Below are 17,719 nucleotides of genomic sequence, written 5' to 3'. Positions count from 1 at the left end.
TGATTCGTACAATTTGCTTATGCAGACATTACGACCATGTTACGATAAGCTTTTAAATAAAGGAACACTTGCAAAAGTTAATTTTAACCTGCTAATAAATGTCATGTGATAATATTACTGGTTTAAGACAAAAAACCCTCAAGTTTTATAAAAAGATTTTAATACTTTAACTGTATTCCCATCAACATCTTCATCATCATAATCATTCAGAAATACTTCAGCAGTCCAAGCAGAGTGGAGAGGGAGCCGAATGTTTAAAGAGTCCTTTGGCTGCAGCTCCCCTCACGCACCGCTGTGACAGACAACACTGTAATAGAAATGCTTACAGAGGACTTTGTGTGTGCGTGCGTGTGCGTGCTGCAATGGCTTTCAATGTAGTGTTTACTGCAATGTGTGTGTATGTGCGTGTGTATAGGAAAGATCCTAAGGTAACGGACGCCTGCAGGCGTCTTAAGGAGGTCAGTGGTACGATAGCGAGGCAGACTGGAAGTCATTCATAGTGTTTAGCTTCATGCTGAGGAAGAGCACTAATATTTCAATAAACTCACGTGAAGCTGCAGCCGCCTGGAGTGGCGTGCATAAATATAAAAATAGAATAAGAAAAAGCTAACAAAAAAAATAACAACACAAAAAAACAAAAGAACAAAGCTTTAAATAAAGTTTGTGTGTGAAGGGGAGTGTGTGTGTGTGTGTGTGTGTCTCAGTCTCTGACAGTCAAACATGTGTAGGAAGACAGGGAGGAGTGAAGAAGGCGTGCTCACAGGACCCGAGCCCCGTGCTGTGGCAAAAAGTCCGGGATGAGTATTCATCGGTGTGTCTGATCCAATCCCTGGGTCTTCCTGTGGTTCAGCAGGCATGATGGGAAGTGTAGTTTAAAGCATATGTCTCACCCACAGGACACAGTGGAGTCATTTAAAGAAGAGGAAGCACTTCTACTCTGAAAGAGGTATGGCTTAAACCTGTGGGTCCAGACTAACGCATGTGTGTAAGGGTCACATCCACTTGTGTGAGTGTGTGTTTGTGTGCATGTGTGTTAGGGTGGAACAGCTACATTGAGGTCAGTGTCTTTCAGTGGGGAATGTAAACTTTTGGAGAAATGTGTCTTTTTTTCTTTAAATAGTGTACCTTCATTACACATAATCAGCCGCACGCACTCACACACACACACGCATACATATCCCTCCAAACATATACACACATTCAAACGGCAATTACCCCTCTCTCTCTCTCACACACACACACACACCACATATACACCCCAGATCCTCCCACAACTAATGTGCGTGTATGTCCAGTCCTTGGGTGAGCAGCGGCTCTGCGGGGTGTGCATGAGGCGGCGGGTGGAGCAGCATGGCCGCGTGAGGGTGCGGGCCAGGATAAGAATGGAGGGACGGTCCTGGGTGGGGAGGATAGCCTGGTTGGGACAGGAGAGCGCCGGGGTAGTCACCCTGCAGGGAGGACATTCCCTGGAGACCTGGTGCGAGAAGAAAGTGGAATATTTACGAGGATCCTCCAAGATGCAGAAGTACAGAAGACCCTTCCCTTCTGTCTTAAATCAGTCTTTTCACATTATTAATGGATTATAGGTTTGCACTGGAAACTATGTGAACCTGACGCAGGTATTCAGTGCAGGTTCACCTGTTTAGTTCCTCTTAAGCACCTGAATCCTTTGAAATTTGTAACAGCTTTCAATTAAAGCTACAAATAATTGTTATAATTCATTGCAATATTCTATAAATCAGGAAACATCCCTGTCAGACTTAAAAACAAACGTATGCAGGTTTTAAACACTGCCCTGCTGTACAGCATGTATTTCAGTCCCTTGAACACTGCTGCTGACTTTTAAGAGGTTTTTTAACAACTTTATTTTAGGACACGGGGTTTGGTATTTCAGAGTGGTGTTTAGTGCTGGGCAAAGTTTTTTGTTAATATTAAAATCACAAACTTTAAAACTTCTACTTCAACTAGAAATGAAAATGAAAAAGAAACTGGTGGGTCGTTAATTAACTGTAGCCACGCAGGTAGTTATATTTTATTTAATATGTATAGATATTTCACCTAATCCATGTTATTTATTTTCATTTATTTTCGTTTCATAATCAGCGTTGCTGGTAATTTTCTATAGATTCATACTTCATACTAACTTCTACAGCAAACTGAAAAGACCAAAACAAACATTTCTTAATAATTTCAACTTCCCTCCTTAATTTAGTTCCAAAACCAAAGGCTCCTATTGAAGATATAATATATCATAATATAATAACATAATGATTTCCAGATTCAGCTTGGTGCTGCAGTTGTTGGGGGGTGTTTTCAGAGATGGATAACTCCACATTTGGTGTGCTAATGAGTATTTCCAGCAGCACAAACGGTGTGTGTCTGTCAAAATAAACTATAGTGTTTGTGCTCCTAGTGACGAATGCAGTTCAGCTGTATTTAATTCTGCCGTACCTGCTGTTCGAAGCCCGAGGTGGGCCTGGCCGTCAAGCCCGTAGCCCCCGAGAGCCGCGCCCTCCGGGCTGTAGGGACCACCCTGACCTGTGAGACAACACACGCCTTCTTACACAAATACACAACAGACACACACTCATATGCACACATTTAGATTTACTGAATGACTGACTAAACACTGACCTGAGCGATTTGACTGATCAATCATTGGCTGGACTATTCTCCTCCTGGCATTGATGAACCTGTATGAAGCATTCACATAGATAGAGAGAGAGAGAGAGAGAGAGAGAGAGAGAGAGAGAGAGAGAGAGAGAGAGACACCCGTTAATGGAGAAAAAGGCTGACCGGGAGACTATTAACCTTTTCCATTTTACAACCACTTAACCCTTTCAGAGGACAGAGTAAATCAGCGTTAGGGCAAAGGACGTATCGATCAGCCCTGTGATAATTGATTGATCTGCATTGATTGGATTTGTGTGTGTGTGTGTGTGTGTGTGTGTGTGTGTGTGTGTGTGTGTGTGTGTGTGTGTGTGTGTGTGCGTGCGTGTGTGTGTGTGTGCTCAGAGAGTGTATAGGAAAGATGCGAGCACTAAATAATTTGATTATTTGATTATTGGTTTACTATTCCGAACACAGAGCTTGTGAATTACATGGCACTGCAGCTTGGGAAAAATGCTTCCTGTTACACGGCACACTCCAGTAAAGTACATTAAATGTCTATTTTCAAATCAATTTTTTTTTGTGTGCACTTTTTAACTGGATTAAAAAAAAATACTTTGGGCTTTGTAGAATAAAAACTTGCCAAAAAAGTTCACAAAGCAAAGTAGCAGCAACATAATTTCAACACAACATTAAAAACAGGGCATGCTGGCAGGGAGGATCTTAAATCTCCATCAATAGAGCACCAGAGAAACGAGTCCTAAAACCCAGAAGAGATATAGCAGTTCTACACCTCTGGTTCCCTCGTTTGGATTCAGGTCTCTTTGGTTAGAAAGATGAAATAAGGTCTAGCTTTAAGCTTTAGAAATCTGGATGCATGCTCAATCACCCACACATTTGCATAATGACAAAAAATAGCACTACTGACTAACAATGGGCCAATTAACGTCATTACGCTGAACCCAGGTGGTTTTGTTTATACCATAATGCCTGCATTTTAGTTTTTCCAATTGCACTTATGCTGCAAAGATCAGAAAAGACATGTGCATTCATTCAGATTAATTTGCTGACATGCCATGAGCTTTTATTTTACACGATAATTAAAGAACAAGAATCTGCTTTGTGCGGAGAAAACAAAGGTGATGCTAACTTCTGGTTTAACCTACAGAAAAAGGAAAAAAAACCTTTCCCTGCCACACTTTAAAGGAACAATGAACGTCAGAGGGGCGGAGCCTAAAGGAGCGTAACTATTGGACAAAGTTTAAACCCTGGAACGCAGTTCTGTTCATATAGCACCAAATCACAAAACTAGTAACATGCACAATAAAAATAAATCTTGGCATAAGAAACATAAAATGTAAAGGTTATGCTTCACATCTAAAAATGTAACTGATGTTGAGCACACTTACCAGTTGTTGACCTGTAAGATGGTCAGTCCTGTATCCTGTGACAGCTGCTTCTTCTGCTCCTCAGATGGGTACGGATGCTGCAGGAGGACACACGAGGCTCAGGTTAGAGAAATCAAACATTCCAGACTCTGCGCTGTGATCTTTTCAGCTTTTGTTGAGAATCATCTCGAGGCCTGAATCTAGAATAAAGCGACGTGTGTGAGCTCTCAGCTCGAACATCGATGACCTTCCGTCTGAGCGAACATCTGCACTCCCATTTTCACCCTCATCAGCCCCTCTCGCTTTCCATCTCAGTATCTCTCTCTAACTCACACACACGTTTTAATAATTGAAGTGAAGCAACATTTGACCTGCCTCATTTAGTAGCTAATTACCAATCCAAGCAGCTCACCAACAATTACTCACTCCATTTCTGTCGCTTCCACAATTATTCAGCAGCAAGCATATTCACATAATCACTTAATCCCAGATTTTTCATTTAATTTAATTGACCTCCATTATACCTCCATTCACCCCTCTTTCTATTCCCGTCATAGACGTTTTGTTCCATGCTAAATCCTCTCTTTCACTAATTACAGCGCGCAGACTTCCTTTGTTTGGTTACCAGTGTGGAAGGATGACTTAACTACCGTTTAAATTCAATATTTTCAAGGGTAATAATTCACTTTAATGTGGAAGGTAGATGAAAAGCCAACCCACCGACAGGTGCTGGAAGAGCCAAGCTCTCATGATATTTGTGGCCACTTTAGGGAAGATCCCCCTCTTCTTGTTGTTCCTCCTGTCTCTGTCCGTCTCGTCCTCCTCACCTGTGCTGGGAGAGGCCACGCCTCCATCGAGACCATCGCCTGCAGGGAGACCATGGAATCATCATCATCCTAAATGACTGCCAGCATCTATCAGGTCCCAACTCACGCGAGCCCACTAAGCAAATGTGTTTGACCCGAGACAGGCAAACTGCGTCAGCTTTAAAACCACACTCTGCTTTCACAAATCAAACTCACCATAACTATTATTTTACAGTTTAGTATAACTGCTGTGCATGTCATTCATTTTACGGTTGAAAGATGGTTAATTTTCTAGAGTTATTGCACTGAAACTATTTTTTCTATCCAGCTTGAAATATTTAATATTGCGAATGACAGAGAAAGGCAGTAATTTGTCTTTAAGAAGCTGAAAGCGAAGAATGTTTCTCATTTTTGTTTAAAAACACCTAAAGTGATTCATTGATTATCAATGCAGCTACCAGTAGTTATGATAATACTGGCTTGTTTTAACACACAGTTATTTATATTCTTACTATACACAGTGAATGTGTAACCTGCTTTCCCTGTGTCTGCTTCCTCACTGCAGTGTTTTCTGGTGCACACAGTAGCTCTGTTCATCATTAACTATTGATGTCATGTAAATAATACACATATGATCATGTCTCACGCACAAATTGTCCTCTGCTCTGCGCAGACTGATTCTTTTACTTTCCACTCTATCTGCCTGTCTTTTCTGTACTCTGACTCTTTAACCCTGTGGACACCTGCCAGGTAACACCCTTATGTCTCTTCTCTAAACTGAGTGGTTTCTGTCATGTTTCAGGCATGCTTCCAGCACAAAAGGACTGGCTGTGCATCAGACGTTAGTGAGAATGACCTCTCCCTATACAGTTTATTAGGACTACCCTCAGAAAAACCTGAAGCCTGCTCTTATGGCCATCAAACTAAGTATTTATAGATATATATTGAGAAACACATCATTGAGGGTACAGAGATTGGGGAAAGAGTTAAATTTAATTCCCTGATGGTTTTAGATATATCATAGCTGCGACTTCCTTTGGCTATTATAATTATGCAGCTAAGATCTGTGCTAGCGTATGTGTACCTGCATCACTACAGGTGTCTGCTGTGCTGTGTGAAGGTAGGCCACAGGTGCCTGGCGTTCCCAGAGGAGTAGTGGCACATTCATCTGGCTCTCGTAGCCACGATGCATTCTGCAGGCACAGGGAAAGATGGAGGACAGAGGTGAGATGAGGAATTCCTAGTACAGGCGGAATAAAAGGGAATTGAGAAACACTAGGGGCACTACTCTGGATTCTCAGTGGACACAGATGGATGTGTGATAAGCATGCCGATCAACATCCAACGTCTCACCTGCTCCGACAGACTGGTACAGGACCCGGTGAAATCCTCCATGTCAGACTTGGACCCACCCTCTCGCTCATCCAGCACAAGGTCTGTGGGCATTTTGCCCTTCAGACAGGTGATGTAGCGATGGCAGAAATTATCACACAGGTCGTGCACCTTGGGAAAAAGATTTATTTATTTATTTATTTTTACAGATTTTTACTTAATAATTAATACTAATAATACCTAATAATGAGCTTTAAGCTTTAAGCCTACCAACAGATTAAAGGACAGGTGCACATATTTCAAATTTAAAGAAATTATAACTATAACAATAAGAATTTTACAGACTTATTGCCTTTCTTGTTTAGTTTAATAAAAAGAAATATGATGCTAAACAAAGATAACATCAACAACATGCAGTCTCACCAACCTTCTCTAACTCCAGTAAATGAAAGCGAAGAACCTGTATGGCCTGGATCATCTGAGGAGGAAAGATGCACTTTAGTTATGAAAACATATCCCACAATGTGAAATCTGAGTTAAGTGTGAAGTTAGTTGGTGCATCATACCAAATTGTCCAGCTCGGGATTGGAAGAAAAAATGGGTTTCTCTGACCGAATCTGCAACCCGGTATTAAAAAAATCTGTAAGCAAACAACATCAGCTGAGACCTGGTTCTCTGATTGGGCCTCACAGTCACCGCTCACCTGCTTTGCGAAGGCGGCGATGTCATCGTTGAAGGATTCGGAGGAGCAGACGTCGCTGTGATTGGTCATGCCAGGGAGGTGGGAGGTTGCTGACAGGGAGGTGGAGTCTCGAGGGGAGCAGGTGGCCAGCTCACACTTCTCAAACACTAAGGCCAGCAGTGGAAACAGTGGGTGACTGTACACACACACACACACACACACACACACACACACACACACACACAGAGTTAACAAACTATACATAAACACAGTCACAGTTGACATTCATGTGTTAAGAGAAACTTTAAACCGCAGTATTTATGTTGCACACAGCTATAAACACTCCATGTGTATTTTCATATTCAGCACAAATATATACTTTATGTTAATCTCATAAGAGTGTGCATGAGGCTACTAAATCATTTTTTGACACATGCTTACCCGTAGATCTGGTCCTTGTGGTGTTTGAGGGAGTCGGGGATGGTGGGTCCGTACTGCGGGGGAGGAAGCCCCCGGACTTCATCCCCGTACCCCCCCACCGACATGCCCTCTGACCCTGAGTAGTGCACCAGCTCTTCATACTGAAACACAATTAGATGAAAAGACAGAAAACATGAGACACGTTGGACATCTGTGGCTGTCTGACATCAAATCACACTGGGATTTTATTATGTGGTCGGGCTGTCAGTGGAACGGTCTAATATACAGTTACAGTTACTAGACCTGATGTGGGCTTATATCTGTATGCTTCTGTTTATGCTGTCATTTATATAAATGGAAAATGACCGCCTATTGATATTGTAAGTTTGAGTATGTGTGTAAGTGCTATTACAACTAGTAATCCTAGCTAATCTGAAACTAACTGTCGAACCAGTGTCACTGCAGTTTGATGTAACATTCATGAGAAAAATGGCCTGGATCATCTGAGGAGGAAAGATGCACTTTAATTATGAAAAATTGCTTTTTTTTTTCACTTTGGTAGAATGATGAGATACTTAAGGAAATTCTAGCAATGCCAGGATCCTAAAACACTCATGAAAGCCAAACAGAAGCAGCAGCAGCAGAGCTGCAAAGCAGTTATCCTCACTACTTGAAAAGTTTACTTTCTGTGAGCTAAGAAGAAGAGGAGGAGATAACAAAAGAAGGCGATGTCATCTTTGAAGAAAGACAGCAAGCCTGTAGCTGCTAATACAGTATCCTGGTTGCATTACTCAGACAAGACAGTAGCTGTGCAGACATCTCTCATGATTTGCTGTGTGACAGCCTCACTGAGGCCCACTTGCAGAGGGAATCATACACAGACATATGTTGCAGACGCAATGACTCACACATGCACAGAGACAATCGTGCACTCAGCAGCCCTCAAAATACGTGTCATGAATCCACATGTCTGACTCCCTGGTTCCCCCAACTTGCTCTGTCTCTGTGTGAGTTTTATTGAGTTATTGAAACTCAGTCTCTAAGGTGATGTTGCTCAGGTCAGAAGATCTGCTTCTGGGACTCCTGTTACACTCCCAAAGGGCCACTGGGATCAGACTGCACGGGACAAGTGACCCCAGCATGGACACCTTTAACTTCAGTGTTATTTTAACCCAGTCATTAATGTTATGATGCGCTTAGGCTGGTTTTTACTGCGCAGACTGTTTCCAAATAAAGGTTTCTGATTAACCACATTATTTTTATATTTATTTTACTCAGAAGTGTCCACTTCCAGATCATCAGTGATGTTTATTTGTAGAGTGCAAAAGCAGATAACCTGCAAGTGGTGAGACAGTGAAACCTGGTATAAAAGCAATTATTCTCCCTCAATGTTAACCTCTGGGAATTACATAAAAGAATGAAACAGAAATTAAATCATTCCTCTTTACACGCATGCACATGCCTTCCATGAAAACCCCTCTTTAAGACCCCTTTGGAGGTCTCCGGACCCCACTTTGGGAACCACTGTCCTAAACGCCTTATCAAATTGTTGCATTTCAGCCTCACATATGGCCACCGGGATCACAGAAAGCACCTGCTCTGAGGCCCTGTCCCCGGACACCTTCTAGTTTTTATGGAGGCTGGCTATTAACACAATCACCGCTATCAGATTGCGCGTCTCTCTTTACGCACGGCCCCTATCGAGTTTCCGTGCGTCGAGGCGGATCAAAGCGAACAAGTCGAGATGACAAATTCCGCGAATGTTCCCTTTTTTTCAGAAAAGTCACGGAGCCGGTAAACAGGATTCAGATGGCAGAACAACATTTTCATTATATTTTAAAAAAAAAGAAGTTATAGCTGGCCTAACAGGAGACTTTGAGCTGTTTGACTATGGTCATATGCGCCACAGTAACGCAAAGTTTTCTAAAAGAGGAAACCTGGAGCAGATGCTGTGTTTCATAAATGTCAGACACTATGTGAAAGTAAAGCTGAGCAAAAGAAGCTAATGTTCTATCAGCGGAGAATAATTTAACTGTAAATATAAATTCTTTCAAACTGAAATTTAAAAACTGTGTTTTAAAACAAGAAACACGCAATTTAATCTATGGGCTTAAAAGTACAAGCCTGCTTTCATTTTACTGGAAAATAACTAAGTGTGGATATTTTTGATAATTTTGTGCTAAACTTCAGATTTTCCACGCTCTTCTAAAATCAATAAACCTTAAAAATCGCAAAGCGCAAGCAGCGGGCGATACCCTCCACAAGGAAAGAACATAGATTTAGCATATATTTCTATAATGCACTGTTTAAAAATTGTATTAATTATTAAATTTGCCTAAGATATGGAAATGATTATCTACAGCTTTCCAAAACGAAATCTACATATTTCTTCTGAGGGTAAAATACCCGTACCTGTTGCAGGTTATAGACTGGAGCGCCACAATATAGGCGTGTTTTTCGCAGAGACACGTTAAAGCACTGATTTCCATTTGAATTGATTGTTTAATTTTAATTTTTAACTTTTCTCTTTTAATCTGCGTTATTACTGTACGAACCCGAATAAAAACATTTAACGTTAAATGGAGCAGTGAAAATCTTCTGTCTCTCAATATACAAATGAGCCATACAGCAAGTATCCATTTTATTTCTGCGATCTGAAAATCTTTCAGTTTCTTTATATGGGCTCTGTGTGCAAGCAGTTCCCGGTACACGTGGTTGTCCATGTTTGGCCCCTGCTGCTCTCGCTGTCTGCGCTGTTTTCACACGGCAGTGATTTTCTGTATACACACTGAATATCTACACTTGCTTTCCTCCATTCAGAGGTCTCTGTCCGCCTGCTGCCCGTCAGCCTATTTCTCCTCCACCACCACCACCACCACCAAGCCTCTGAATCACTGTAGCAAAAAAACTGACCTACTTACCGAGTTGCAGAGCTGCATCTCTTCTCCTCTGCCTCTTAATGACCTCCACTCTAAACCTATCTGACATTAGGCTATACGCAAAAAAAAAAAAAGGACATTCTTTTATGGTTCCCACACTGCAAGTTATGCATCGCATAAACTAAACTAGACCGAATTTTAACTCGTGAAATAGATTATGGTTGATTAAAAGTGGTGGGCCAAAAAGTTCTTTGAATCAATATCAAATTGATTATAAGTAAGCATTTAGCTGCTATATACAGAATATTTTATGATGAGTTTTTATAGCATGAAATGATATTAATGTTCTGTCCTTTCCCCTACTAAACATCCACTGCTCTCCTTTCACTGGGCCTTGATTTTTTCTTTTTTTTTTTATGTGCCCTGCAAGCAAGAGGATTTCCTACCATGTGCTCCCTTTGTGACTGTTTTCTAATTACTTCTCTGTAATGATAAAACGATGTTAGCCGAGACAGGCTCTTGTCTGCCTCACTCATTAAAAAAAAGAAAAAAAAAGAGCAGCCCTACCCTCTTCTCCATGCGACCCGACAGCCAGTCCTACACCGGGGATGATGATGCGCTGCTCGGCTAGCGCAGCGTGCTTTGCTCCCTTCCTCTGCCTTCCGGGGTCCTGGAAATAAAAGTGCATTTGTTTTTATATTTATTGTGAATTAAGTTGTAATTGTAAGAACAGCCCATGGGATTCAACAACAGCGTGAGGTATTGGATATAAACACTTAGGACCTGCTCCTTGTGTGCGTGTGTGTTTACTCAGAGTCCATCGTGCTTTATATAACAACATAACGACGGGACTAGAGGTTTTATGGACGGCTGATATTCTATGGAGGACCTAATGCTTTATAGTAAGATAATAGCTAATAAACGCTATAATAATCCCAGCAGCCCATTAAACGCTATTGCCGGATGAGGAGGAGTAATGCGAGGCTCAAATAAATGGTGTAAAATGTCCCACCGAGACGTAAACGCTCGCCGTATCCTGTCCTACGCCGTGTCCGGTGTAGTCCACAATCCCCCGGTGTGAAAGGGAGCGGCGGCTTCCTGCAGCGCCTCGCCTCCGCCTGGTGCGCGTCTCGCTCCGGATCGCAGAGCGTCGAGATGCTCGGTGCTGTGGAAGACGGACTCACAGACAGCGTCCCTCCTTTCCCCCCAGTTTTTTTCTTCTTCTTCTTCCTTTCCTGGCTCCTCGCGTTTGGCTGTCCGCTCAGCATACGGCGACAGGCTGGAAAATGTCACGGCTGGGAATGAGCAATGGTGTTTTCAGCCTCCAGAGGAGAGACGGAGGAGGAGGAGGTGCAGAGAAGGAGGAGGTGGAGTGGTGGTGATGGTGATGGTGGCGGTGTGCGGGGAGGTTTCGGAGGGTCAAAACACGACGGGGTCTCTTGCCCCCCCACTCACGCCCCCCCTCATCCCTCCTCCTCCCTTTCCTTCTTTTCCCCTCCTCCTTATCCTTATCACACACACAAACGCCAGAGAAGAAGAAGAAGACGCAGACCCCCTCGATCGCTTTTTTGTTTTTATCTCCGCGCTGATTTCACTCCTCCACCCCTCCATCCTCCCCCTGCAGCTGCGCGGTTATCATCTCGGGATAACTGGGGAGAAGAATAGCGATAGCTCACACTGTTTAAGAGAATCTATGAAAATCCAGACACTTTGAAGGTGTGTGATCACCTTCACACACACACACAACAAAGACATTTCATTCAAAACGGTCTCCTTCTGAAATATGGGCACTTTAATCACATGTGCAACAATTAGGACTTGAATTAGAAAGAGAAAGCTGTAGAAAAATAACGCTGGTTTGCCTTCGGCGGAGTTCACCTCCACTAATTATAGGATTAAAGTTGGTCTCGGTGAAGCTATCCCTCCTGTGCCTCATAAATAAGTTTGGAGCGTGCTCATGACATTTACAGGCTCACAGTGTTTTGCTGTTTTTGTTGACGTCCATTCAAGGGCAGCCTTTTGACCCAAATCAAATGCCACCCTTTGGCCCTCTTTCTTAATTGTTGTTGTTGATTGAAAGACGTCCGAAAATAAAACCATTACGCGTAACTTTCATTTTAACCAGAAAGAGAGAAACAGAGAGAGAGAGGGGGGACCTTTCAGATGTTAGTGGCATTGCTAAACTCGCCGTCTTGTGTTGTAAATGACATCTAAGTAACATGATAATTATCCAAAACGTTCTTTTCCCCCGGGCCCTGCTGTGAGGGGCCAACAGGCGGCTGCTTTTCAATCAGCAGCGGCTTGGCGGGGATCAGGAGGCCGGGGCAGGCGGCTCTGTGGGCGGCACGGTGTTTGGCCGTAGGGCCGCCTGCGAGGGCCCCGCGTCGTCCCTGCAGCCGGGGAGGGCTTTCAACTCCGCAGGGTGCTGCTTTCCTGCGGGGGTGATCACAGAGCTCAAGCCCCATCCTACACTGAGCCACGATGCCATGTCAATGGGCTGGAAAAGGCGATCCAAGGCTTGTTTTCTCTTTAACAGGTTAAATGAAAGGATTAACACCGAAGCGTGTAACATCTGATGGATTCATCTTCGCAGGGCTTTAGATTTTCCTCTAACCCTTTCCACAACACAAATAGCCTACTGAATTAACATAAGTTAATTTTTTCAAAGTTTTTTTTTTCAAGCCCTTAAGACTACAGTGACCCGGATGGCTGACGACATACACGACCATCAAAAGTTATTGATTTCTTGATCAGATCTTGATCCGGATTTTTCTCAAGCATTTTTCTGAATTGGACCATAAATCTTCGCACTTTATCCAACAGGCTGTTTATCTAAACACAGATTACAGCCATTTACATCACAAACACTTAAACGACCCATCACTTTTATCACAGCTGTAACACCTCCTTTCACTCACAGCATAACAACACGTTTTAACACAACATATGTTATTAAGTTTGTGCTAACGGGTAACACGGCTGATCTGAATGTTCTCACGGAGGCACACAGAGATGCCCCAAAATAACTCACAGAGCAAACTGCAGGGTAGCATTTATATTCACCTTCAGCTGGTGGCTTATCAACATTCATTAGTGGTTTATTAGCTCTTCATTAGTCATTATACAACACTTCCCTTGTTCTGCACAACCAGATTGTAAGTTAGTAAGACTTTTCTCATTATAACGTCCTAGTTATTGCTTAATAAGTGAAAAACTGGTTATTGGAAGGAGGTCTCGTTGAATTTTCAGAAACAGACAGACTTAATTTAACACTACTAACTACAGAATATTAGATTAAATATTCTGATATCAATTAATAAATGGCACATTAAATGTTAATTTAACCTCTCTCTAACAGGTAGTTATTGTTTCCAAACCGTGGAATAATAGTTGGTAATACTTGGTAATTATTTAATAATTGAACATCATATAAATAGGTATTGTAAGTTCCCAACTACTGCTTATCAAACTCTATAAATGATTCATAAAGACTGTGGAGTGAACATATTTTGTAAAGTAAAGTAATATTAAAAATGCTTTTGTTAAAAAATGTGTAGGAAAGCAGGTAGAGTGGAATCATAAGACTCCAAACATGAAGTCTGTGGCTCATTGACCTCCTTCAGTCACTGTTATTTTTTTTATTTCTGCTTTGTGTTTACGCTGCCATCTGTTTGGTTATGTTTAGTCTTGATTAGGTTGAGAAAAAGATCGTGATTTAGGCTGAAATACAATGCAAGCAGCAGTATCTGACATCCTTTGACCAGTGAGGACAGGCTCACTGCTCAGTAATGAAATAACGTTCAATCATTAACAAATACATAATATGGTATTTATAAATATTATATGTAGTGTACGTGTAATTGAATGCTATCCTTACTGTCTATTATCAGCTATTCAATTAACTATCAGTTTAGACATAAACCCTAAATTGATGGCATTAACATAAATTACCCCCTTGCTACTCACAAGTATGCATTATTAATGATTACTTGTTTGCTTGTTAGCAGTAAAATTCATGTTTTCTACAGTGTAATGTCCCACTATTTATCAAGAGTTTTTAGCACTTGTATTTATAGTGTGTTATTGAGTTGATGAATATGTGTGTGTCCTGAAAAAGCCTTAGAAAGTGCATTGTAATTACTAACCATGAGCCAATATGCAGTTGATAATCATGTTGGAATAATTAATAATATTAATAATAATTAAAAATAAATAAATACTTATAGGTATTATAACGTGGGTTTGTTAATATAAAGAGTTAAAATGTGTGCGTTAAAACAACACATCGTGAAACAAGATTACAACATTGAAACAGTAAATTAGCTCTTGTAGTTAGGATTCTATCTTTGCTATATTGTTGCTTTATCAGCTTGATAAAACAACAACAAAAATTGCACCACCTCTACTATGTAGAATAGATTGTCCTGTGTCTCTCCCCTTACCTCAAACCGGTCAAAGCAGGTGGCCGCCCCTCCCTGAACCTAGTTCTGCTGGAGGTTTCTTCCTTTTAAAAGGGAGTTTTTCCTCCCCACTGTCACCAAGTGTGCATAAGGGATCATCTGATTGTCGGGGTTTTCTCTGTAACATTGTGGAGTCTTTCCCTTAAAATATAAAGCGCCCTGAAGTGACTGTTGTTGTGATTTCGTTCTATATAAATAAGATTTAATTGAATTTTTTCTACCCACTAAATGTGCGATTCACTGGGTTGTTTACACAACCTCTTCCAAATGTGCACAAAAGTCTTTGTGGGTTTGTGCTTAATCATTTCTTAATGTAAAATAGATGACTTACTATCGCTACTTTGTTAGTTTTTCCATTCCTGACAATCATGACATGATTAAAGACTTTTCATAGATCAGATTAAAGCAATATTAATCTTTATGCAAAAGTTTTTCTATACATGCGTGTCAACAAAACAAAAGCCTTACTCGTACGCCATAAACTAGATTTCCTTTTGCTGCCTTTAGAGGATCCCCACCTTGTTCTTCTTATAACATGCTGTTTGGATGAGTGTACATTTTCAGCATAATTATTTAAAACCCAGTCTGAACATGAGGTCACATGCTATCACTTGTGCAGTAATTCAGTCCGTGTTTGGCAGACAGTGCGACTGCATGCGCGGTGGCTGATAAAAACGTAGTATTGGCTTCTTGTCTGACTCCCAGGTTAATTCAGCTTTACGTGTTGGCCTTGTGTTGTTGGGGACCTTGTGTAAAGAACGGGCTCGCTCTCTACACCAAAGAGCTGGAAATCAGTCAGGCAGGTTCACTGTGGGACCATTCGCCATGTCAGGGCTGCTGCAGTTATTTGTCATTCCCTGTCAAGGCTCAGGCGCTCTCTCCACTGCACAAGGCCTGTTGGGTGCACGTGCTTGCAGTAGACCCAGAGATGCATATACGTGTTTGTGTGTATGTAAATGTGTGTGCTCGCTTGCTTGTTTGCTTGCGTGCTGGAGGGTTACTGTCAAGGTGGTCAGTGGTGGTTTACAGTGGTTTACAGTGGTTCAGTGGTTTACACGAAGGTCAGTGGTACTCTTCTAATCTGGGCCTGACTGCAGGTGATGCCCAGGGCTAGAAAACAGGAAACAACAGGCAGAGTTGTATGTGGAACTGTTTGAATGTGAGAGCGCATGTGTCTTTATGTTCTTCTTGTGTGACACAGGAAAAATAGAAAGAGGGTTTGTCTGTAAACTCATCAAGTTCCCAGCAGAATTTCCTCCCACTTTCCTCTTCCTGTTCTCAGCTAAATGCAGCTGCTGCTGCAAAAACAAATGTGACATTGCCAGCTGTTGACACTTTTAAAATTCCAGTCCATCCTTTTCATCATCTGCAAGGTGAAAATCACCCACCTCCAGCAACTGCTGCTGTTGCTGCTGCCCCATTTCGCAACAAAACTCTAGTTTTACTCGACTTGAGAAGGCCACCCAGCCTTGTTGACTTCAGTGACTCCACCATTAAGAAAATATGGCTGCTATGACCTCTGGCAACCACACTGAACCACCCAAAACATCAGACAACCGTAAGCCTTTGCCGCCTGCTTTGCGAATGAGGGGATGAGGAAAGGAACAAGAGAGAGGTAAAAGTGGGGTGCAGTTAGTGGGTGCAGAGTGCATTTTTATGAGGCCATGCCTATCTAGTTTCTTTTTTGTCTGGCTGTGTGGACATAAATTTTTACCCTCCCTCCCTCCCTCCTTGCCCGTGTTCCTCCATCTCTCTCCGGTTTTCTTCTGGCATGCTGGCCAAGCAAATCCGCCCTTATCGACCTGCTCCTGCAGCCTGTTTGCAAACTTTCCCCCCAGTTTCTCTCAGTCCCCTCAACCCGTGTCATTCATCTTCCTTCACGTCCCCGCTGCCATCTTACCATATTTCCATTCCCTGGTTCCCTCTGCCTTCTGCTTTGCCATATTTTTTGTCTTTAAAGGCCAAAACCACCTTTATTCCCTTCAGTTATTTTCTTCTCTTCCATTCTTCCCCTCCTTCTCCTCCACCACCTCCACCCCCCCACCCCTGGTCCCCACCCTACCCCCTTATAGATGGAGATTAACTGGGGAGAGCAGCGCCATCCGTCCTCGTGACTGTTTGTTGTTAAGGAGATGGATGGAAGCTCCCTCTGCCAGCCCCACGCAGCCGCAATTACACCAGCCGCCATGATGGATGGAGGGGAGGGAAAAGGGGGGTGGTGGAGAGGAGGGAGCCACAGAGAGGGGGGCATCTATCACACCCCTTAATCTACCTGTCACTGCATGGCTTGCATGGGTAGAGGAGGGGCCGAAGGGAAGAAGAGAGTCGGCTTTACATCCACAGCTGGTCGAAGCTTCTTTTTTTTTTCTTAACACAAAATTTCTTTTTCTTTTTTTCTTTTTTTTTTTGCAGAACTTGGCCTGCAAGAAAGGGACATTAAATATCCCGATCAGTTTAATTGATTTCCCAGAGCCCACTCAATTCTGCTGAGCATACCACGTGTGTGTGTTTGAAGTGTGTGTGCATGTTCGGCGGGCATCAACAGGTAATGAGATGCAGATTCTATTGCCCTTTTGACGAAACCCACACTTTGCATAAACCTCATAACATATACATATATATCCACACTAAATCTCAAGTGATAAACATGCAGAAAGGTGACCACAATACACACACACAGTACCAAACTAAGTTGTTTAGCATCCCCCCACACACACACTCACCCCTCCAACATTCTGAGCTCCTTCTCATACCTGTTGAAGACATCATGACCTATCACAGAATAAATCTGCATACATCACCTGCAGCACTTCTTCATTCCCCCCCCCCCCCCCCCCCCCCCCACACACACACACACACACACAATGGTACAGAAATGTTATGAAAAGTAATCTGAGGTCTCCTTCCCTCGACCCCTCCCCCACCTTCTCTCCCCATCTTCCTCCTCCACCTCCTCATCTGTCCAGAGAAGAGAGAGAGATGGGATGGAGGGATTAATACTCTTCCGCTCAAGCCAACCCTGAGAATGATAGATGGACAGATGCAGGAAGGGAGTGGAGGAGGAGAGAGATTAAAGGAGAGAAGTCTGAGGGTTCATAAATCCAAAAGAGTAGAGACCTGGTCCGCATCACACACTAATAAG

At 42.5% G+C, this 17,719-nt stretch overlaps 1 protein-coding gene across 1 annotated transcript; it reads right to left on the bottom strand.

Moving 5' to 3' along the window:
• Positions 1-142: 142 nt before the first annotated feature.
• On the bottom strand, positions 143-11,544 carry meis3 (myeloid ecotropic viral integration site 3). Its single transcript, XM_085245069.1, has 13 exons — positions 11,130-11,544; positions 10,685-10,787; positions 7,260-7,399; positions 6,840-7,014; positions 6,703-6,753; positions 6,564-6,614; positions 6,158-6,307; positions 5,889-5,997; positions 4,719-4,864; positions 4,020-4,096; positions 2,635-2,693; positions 2,452-2,538; positions 143-1,474 (listed from the first exon to the last, which is right to left on the bottom strand). The coding sequence occupies exons 2-13, from the start codon at positions 10,694-10,696 to the stop codon at positions 1,275-1,277; spliced, it is 1,257 nt and encodes a 418-aa protein (XP_085101195.1). The 5' UTR covers positions 10,697-10,787; positions 11,130-11,544; the 3' UTR covers positions 143-1,274.
• Positions 11,545-17,719: the final 6,175 nt, after the last annotated feature.

The sequence above is a fragment of the Mchenga conophoros genome, linkage group LG14, assembly GCF_057382185.1.
Source record: "Mchenga conophoros isolate Kocher_MC1m ecotype Shallow Benthic linkage group LG14, M_conophoros_male_GT1.1, whole genome shotgun sequence".
NCBI classification, from domain to species: domain Eukaryota; kingdom Metazoa; phylum Chordata; class Actinopteri; order Cichliformes; family Cichlidae; genus Mchenga; species Mchenga conophoros.
This window is presented reverse-complemented; position numbering and strand designations above follow the sequence as displayed.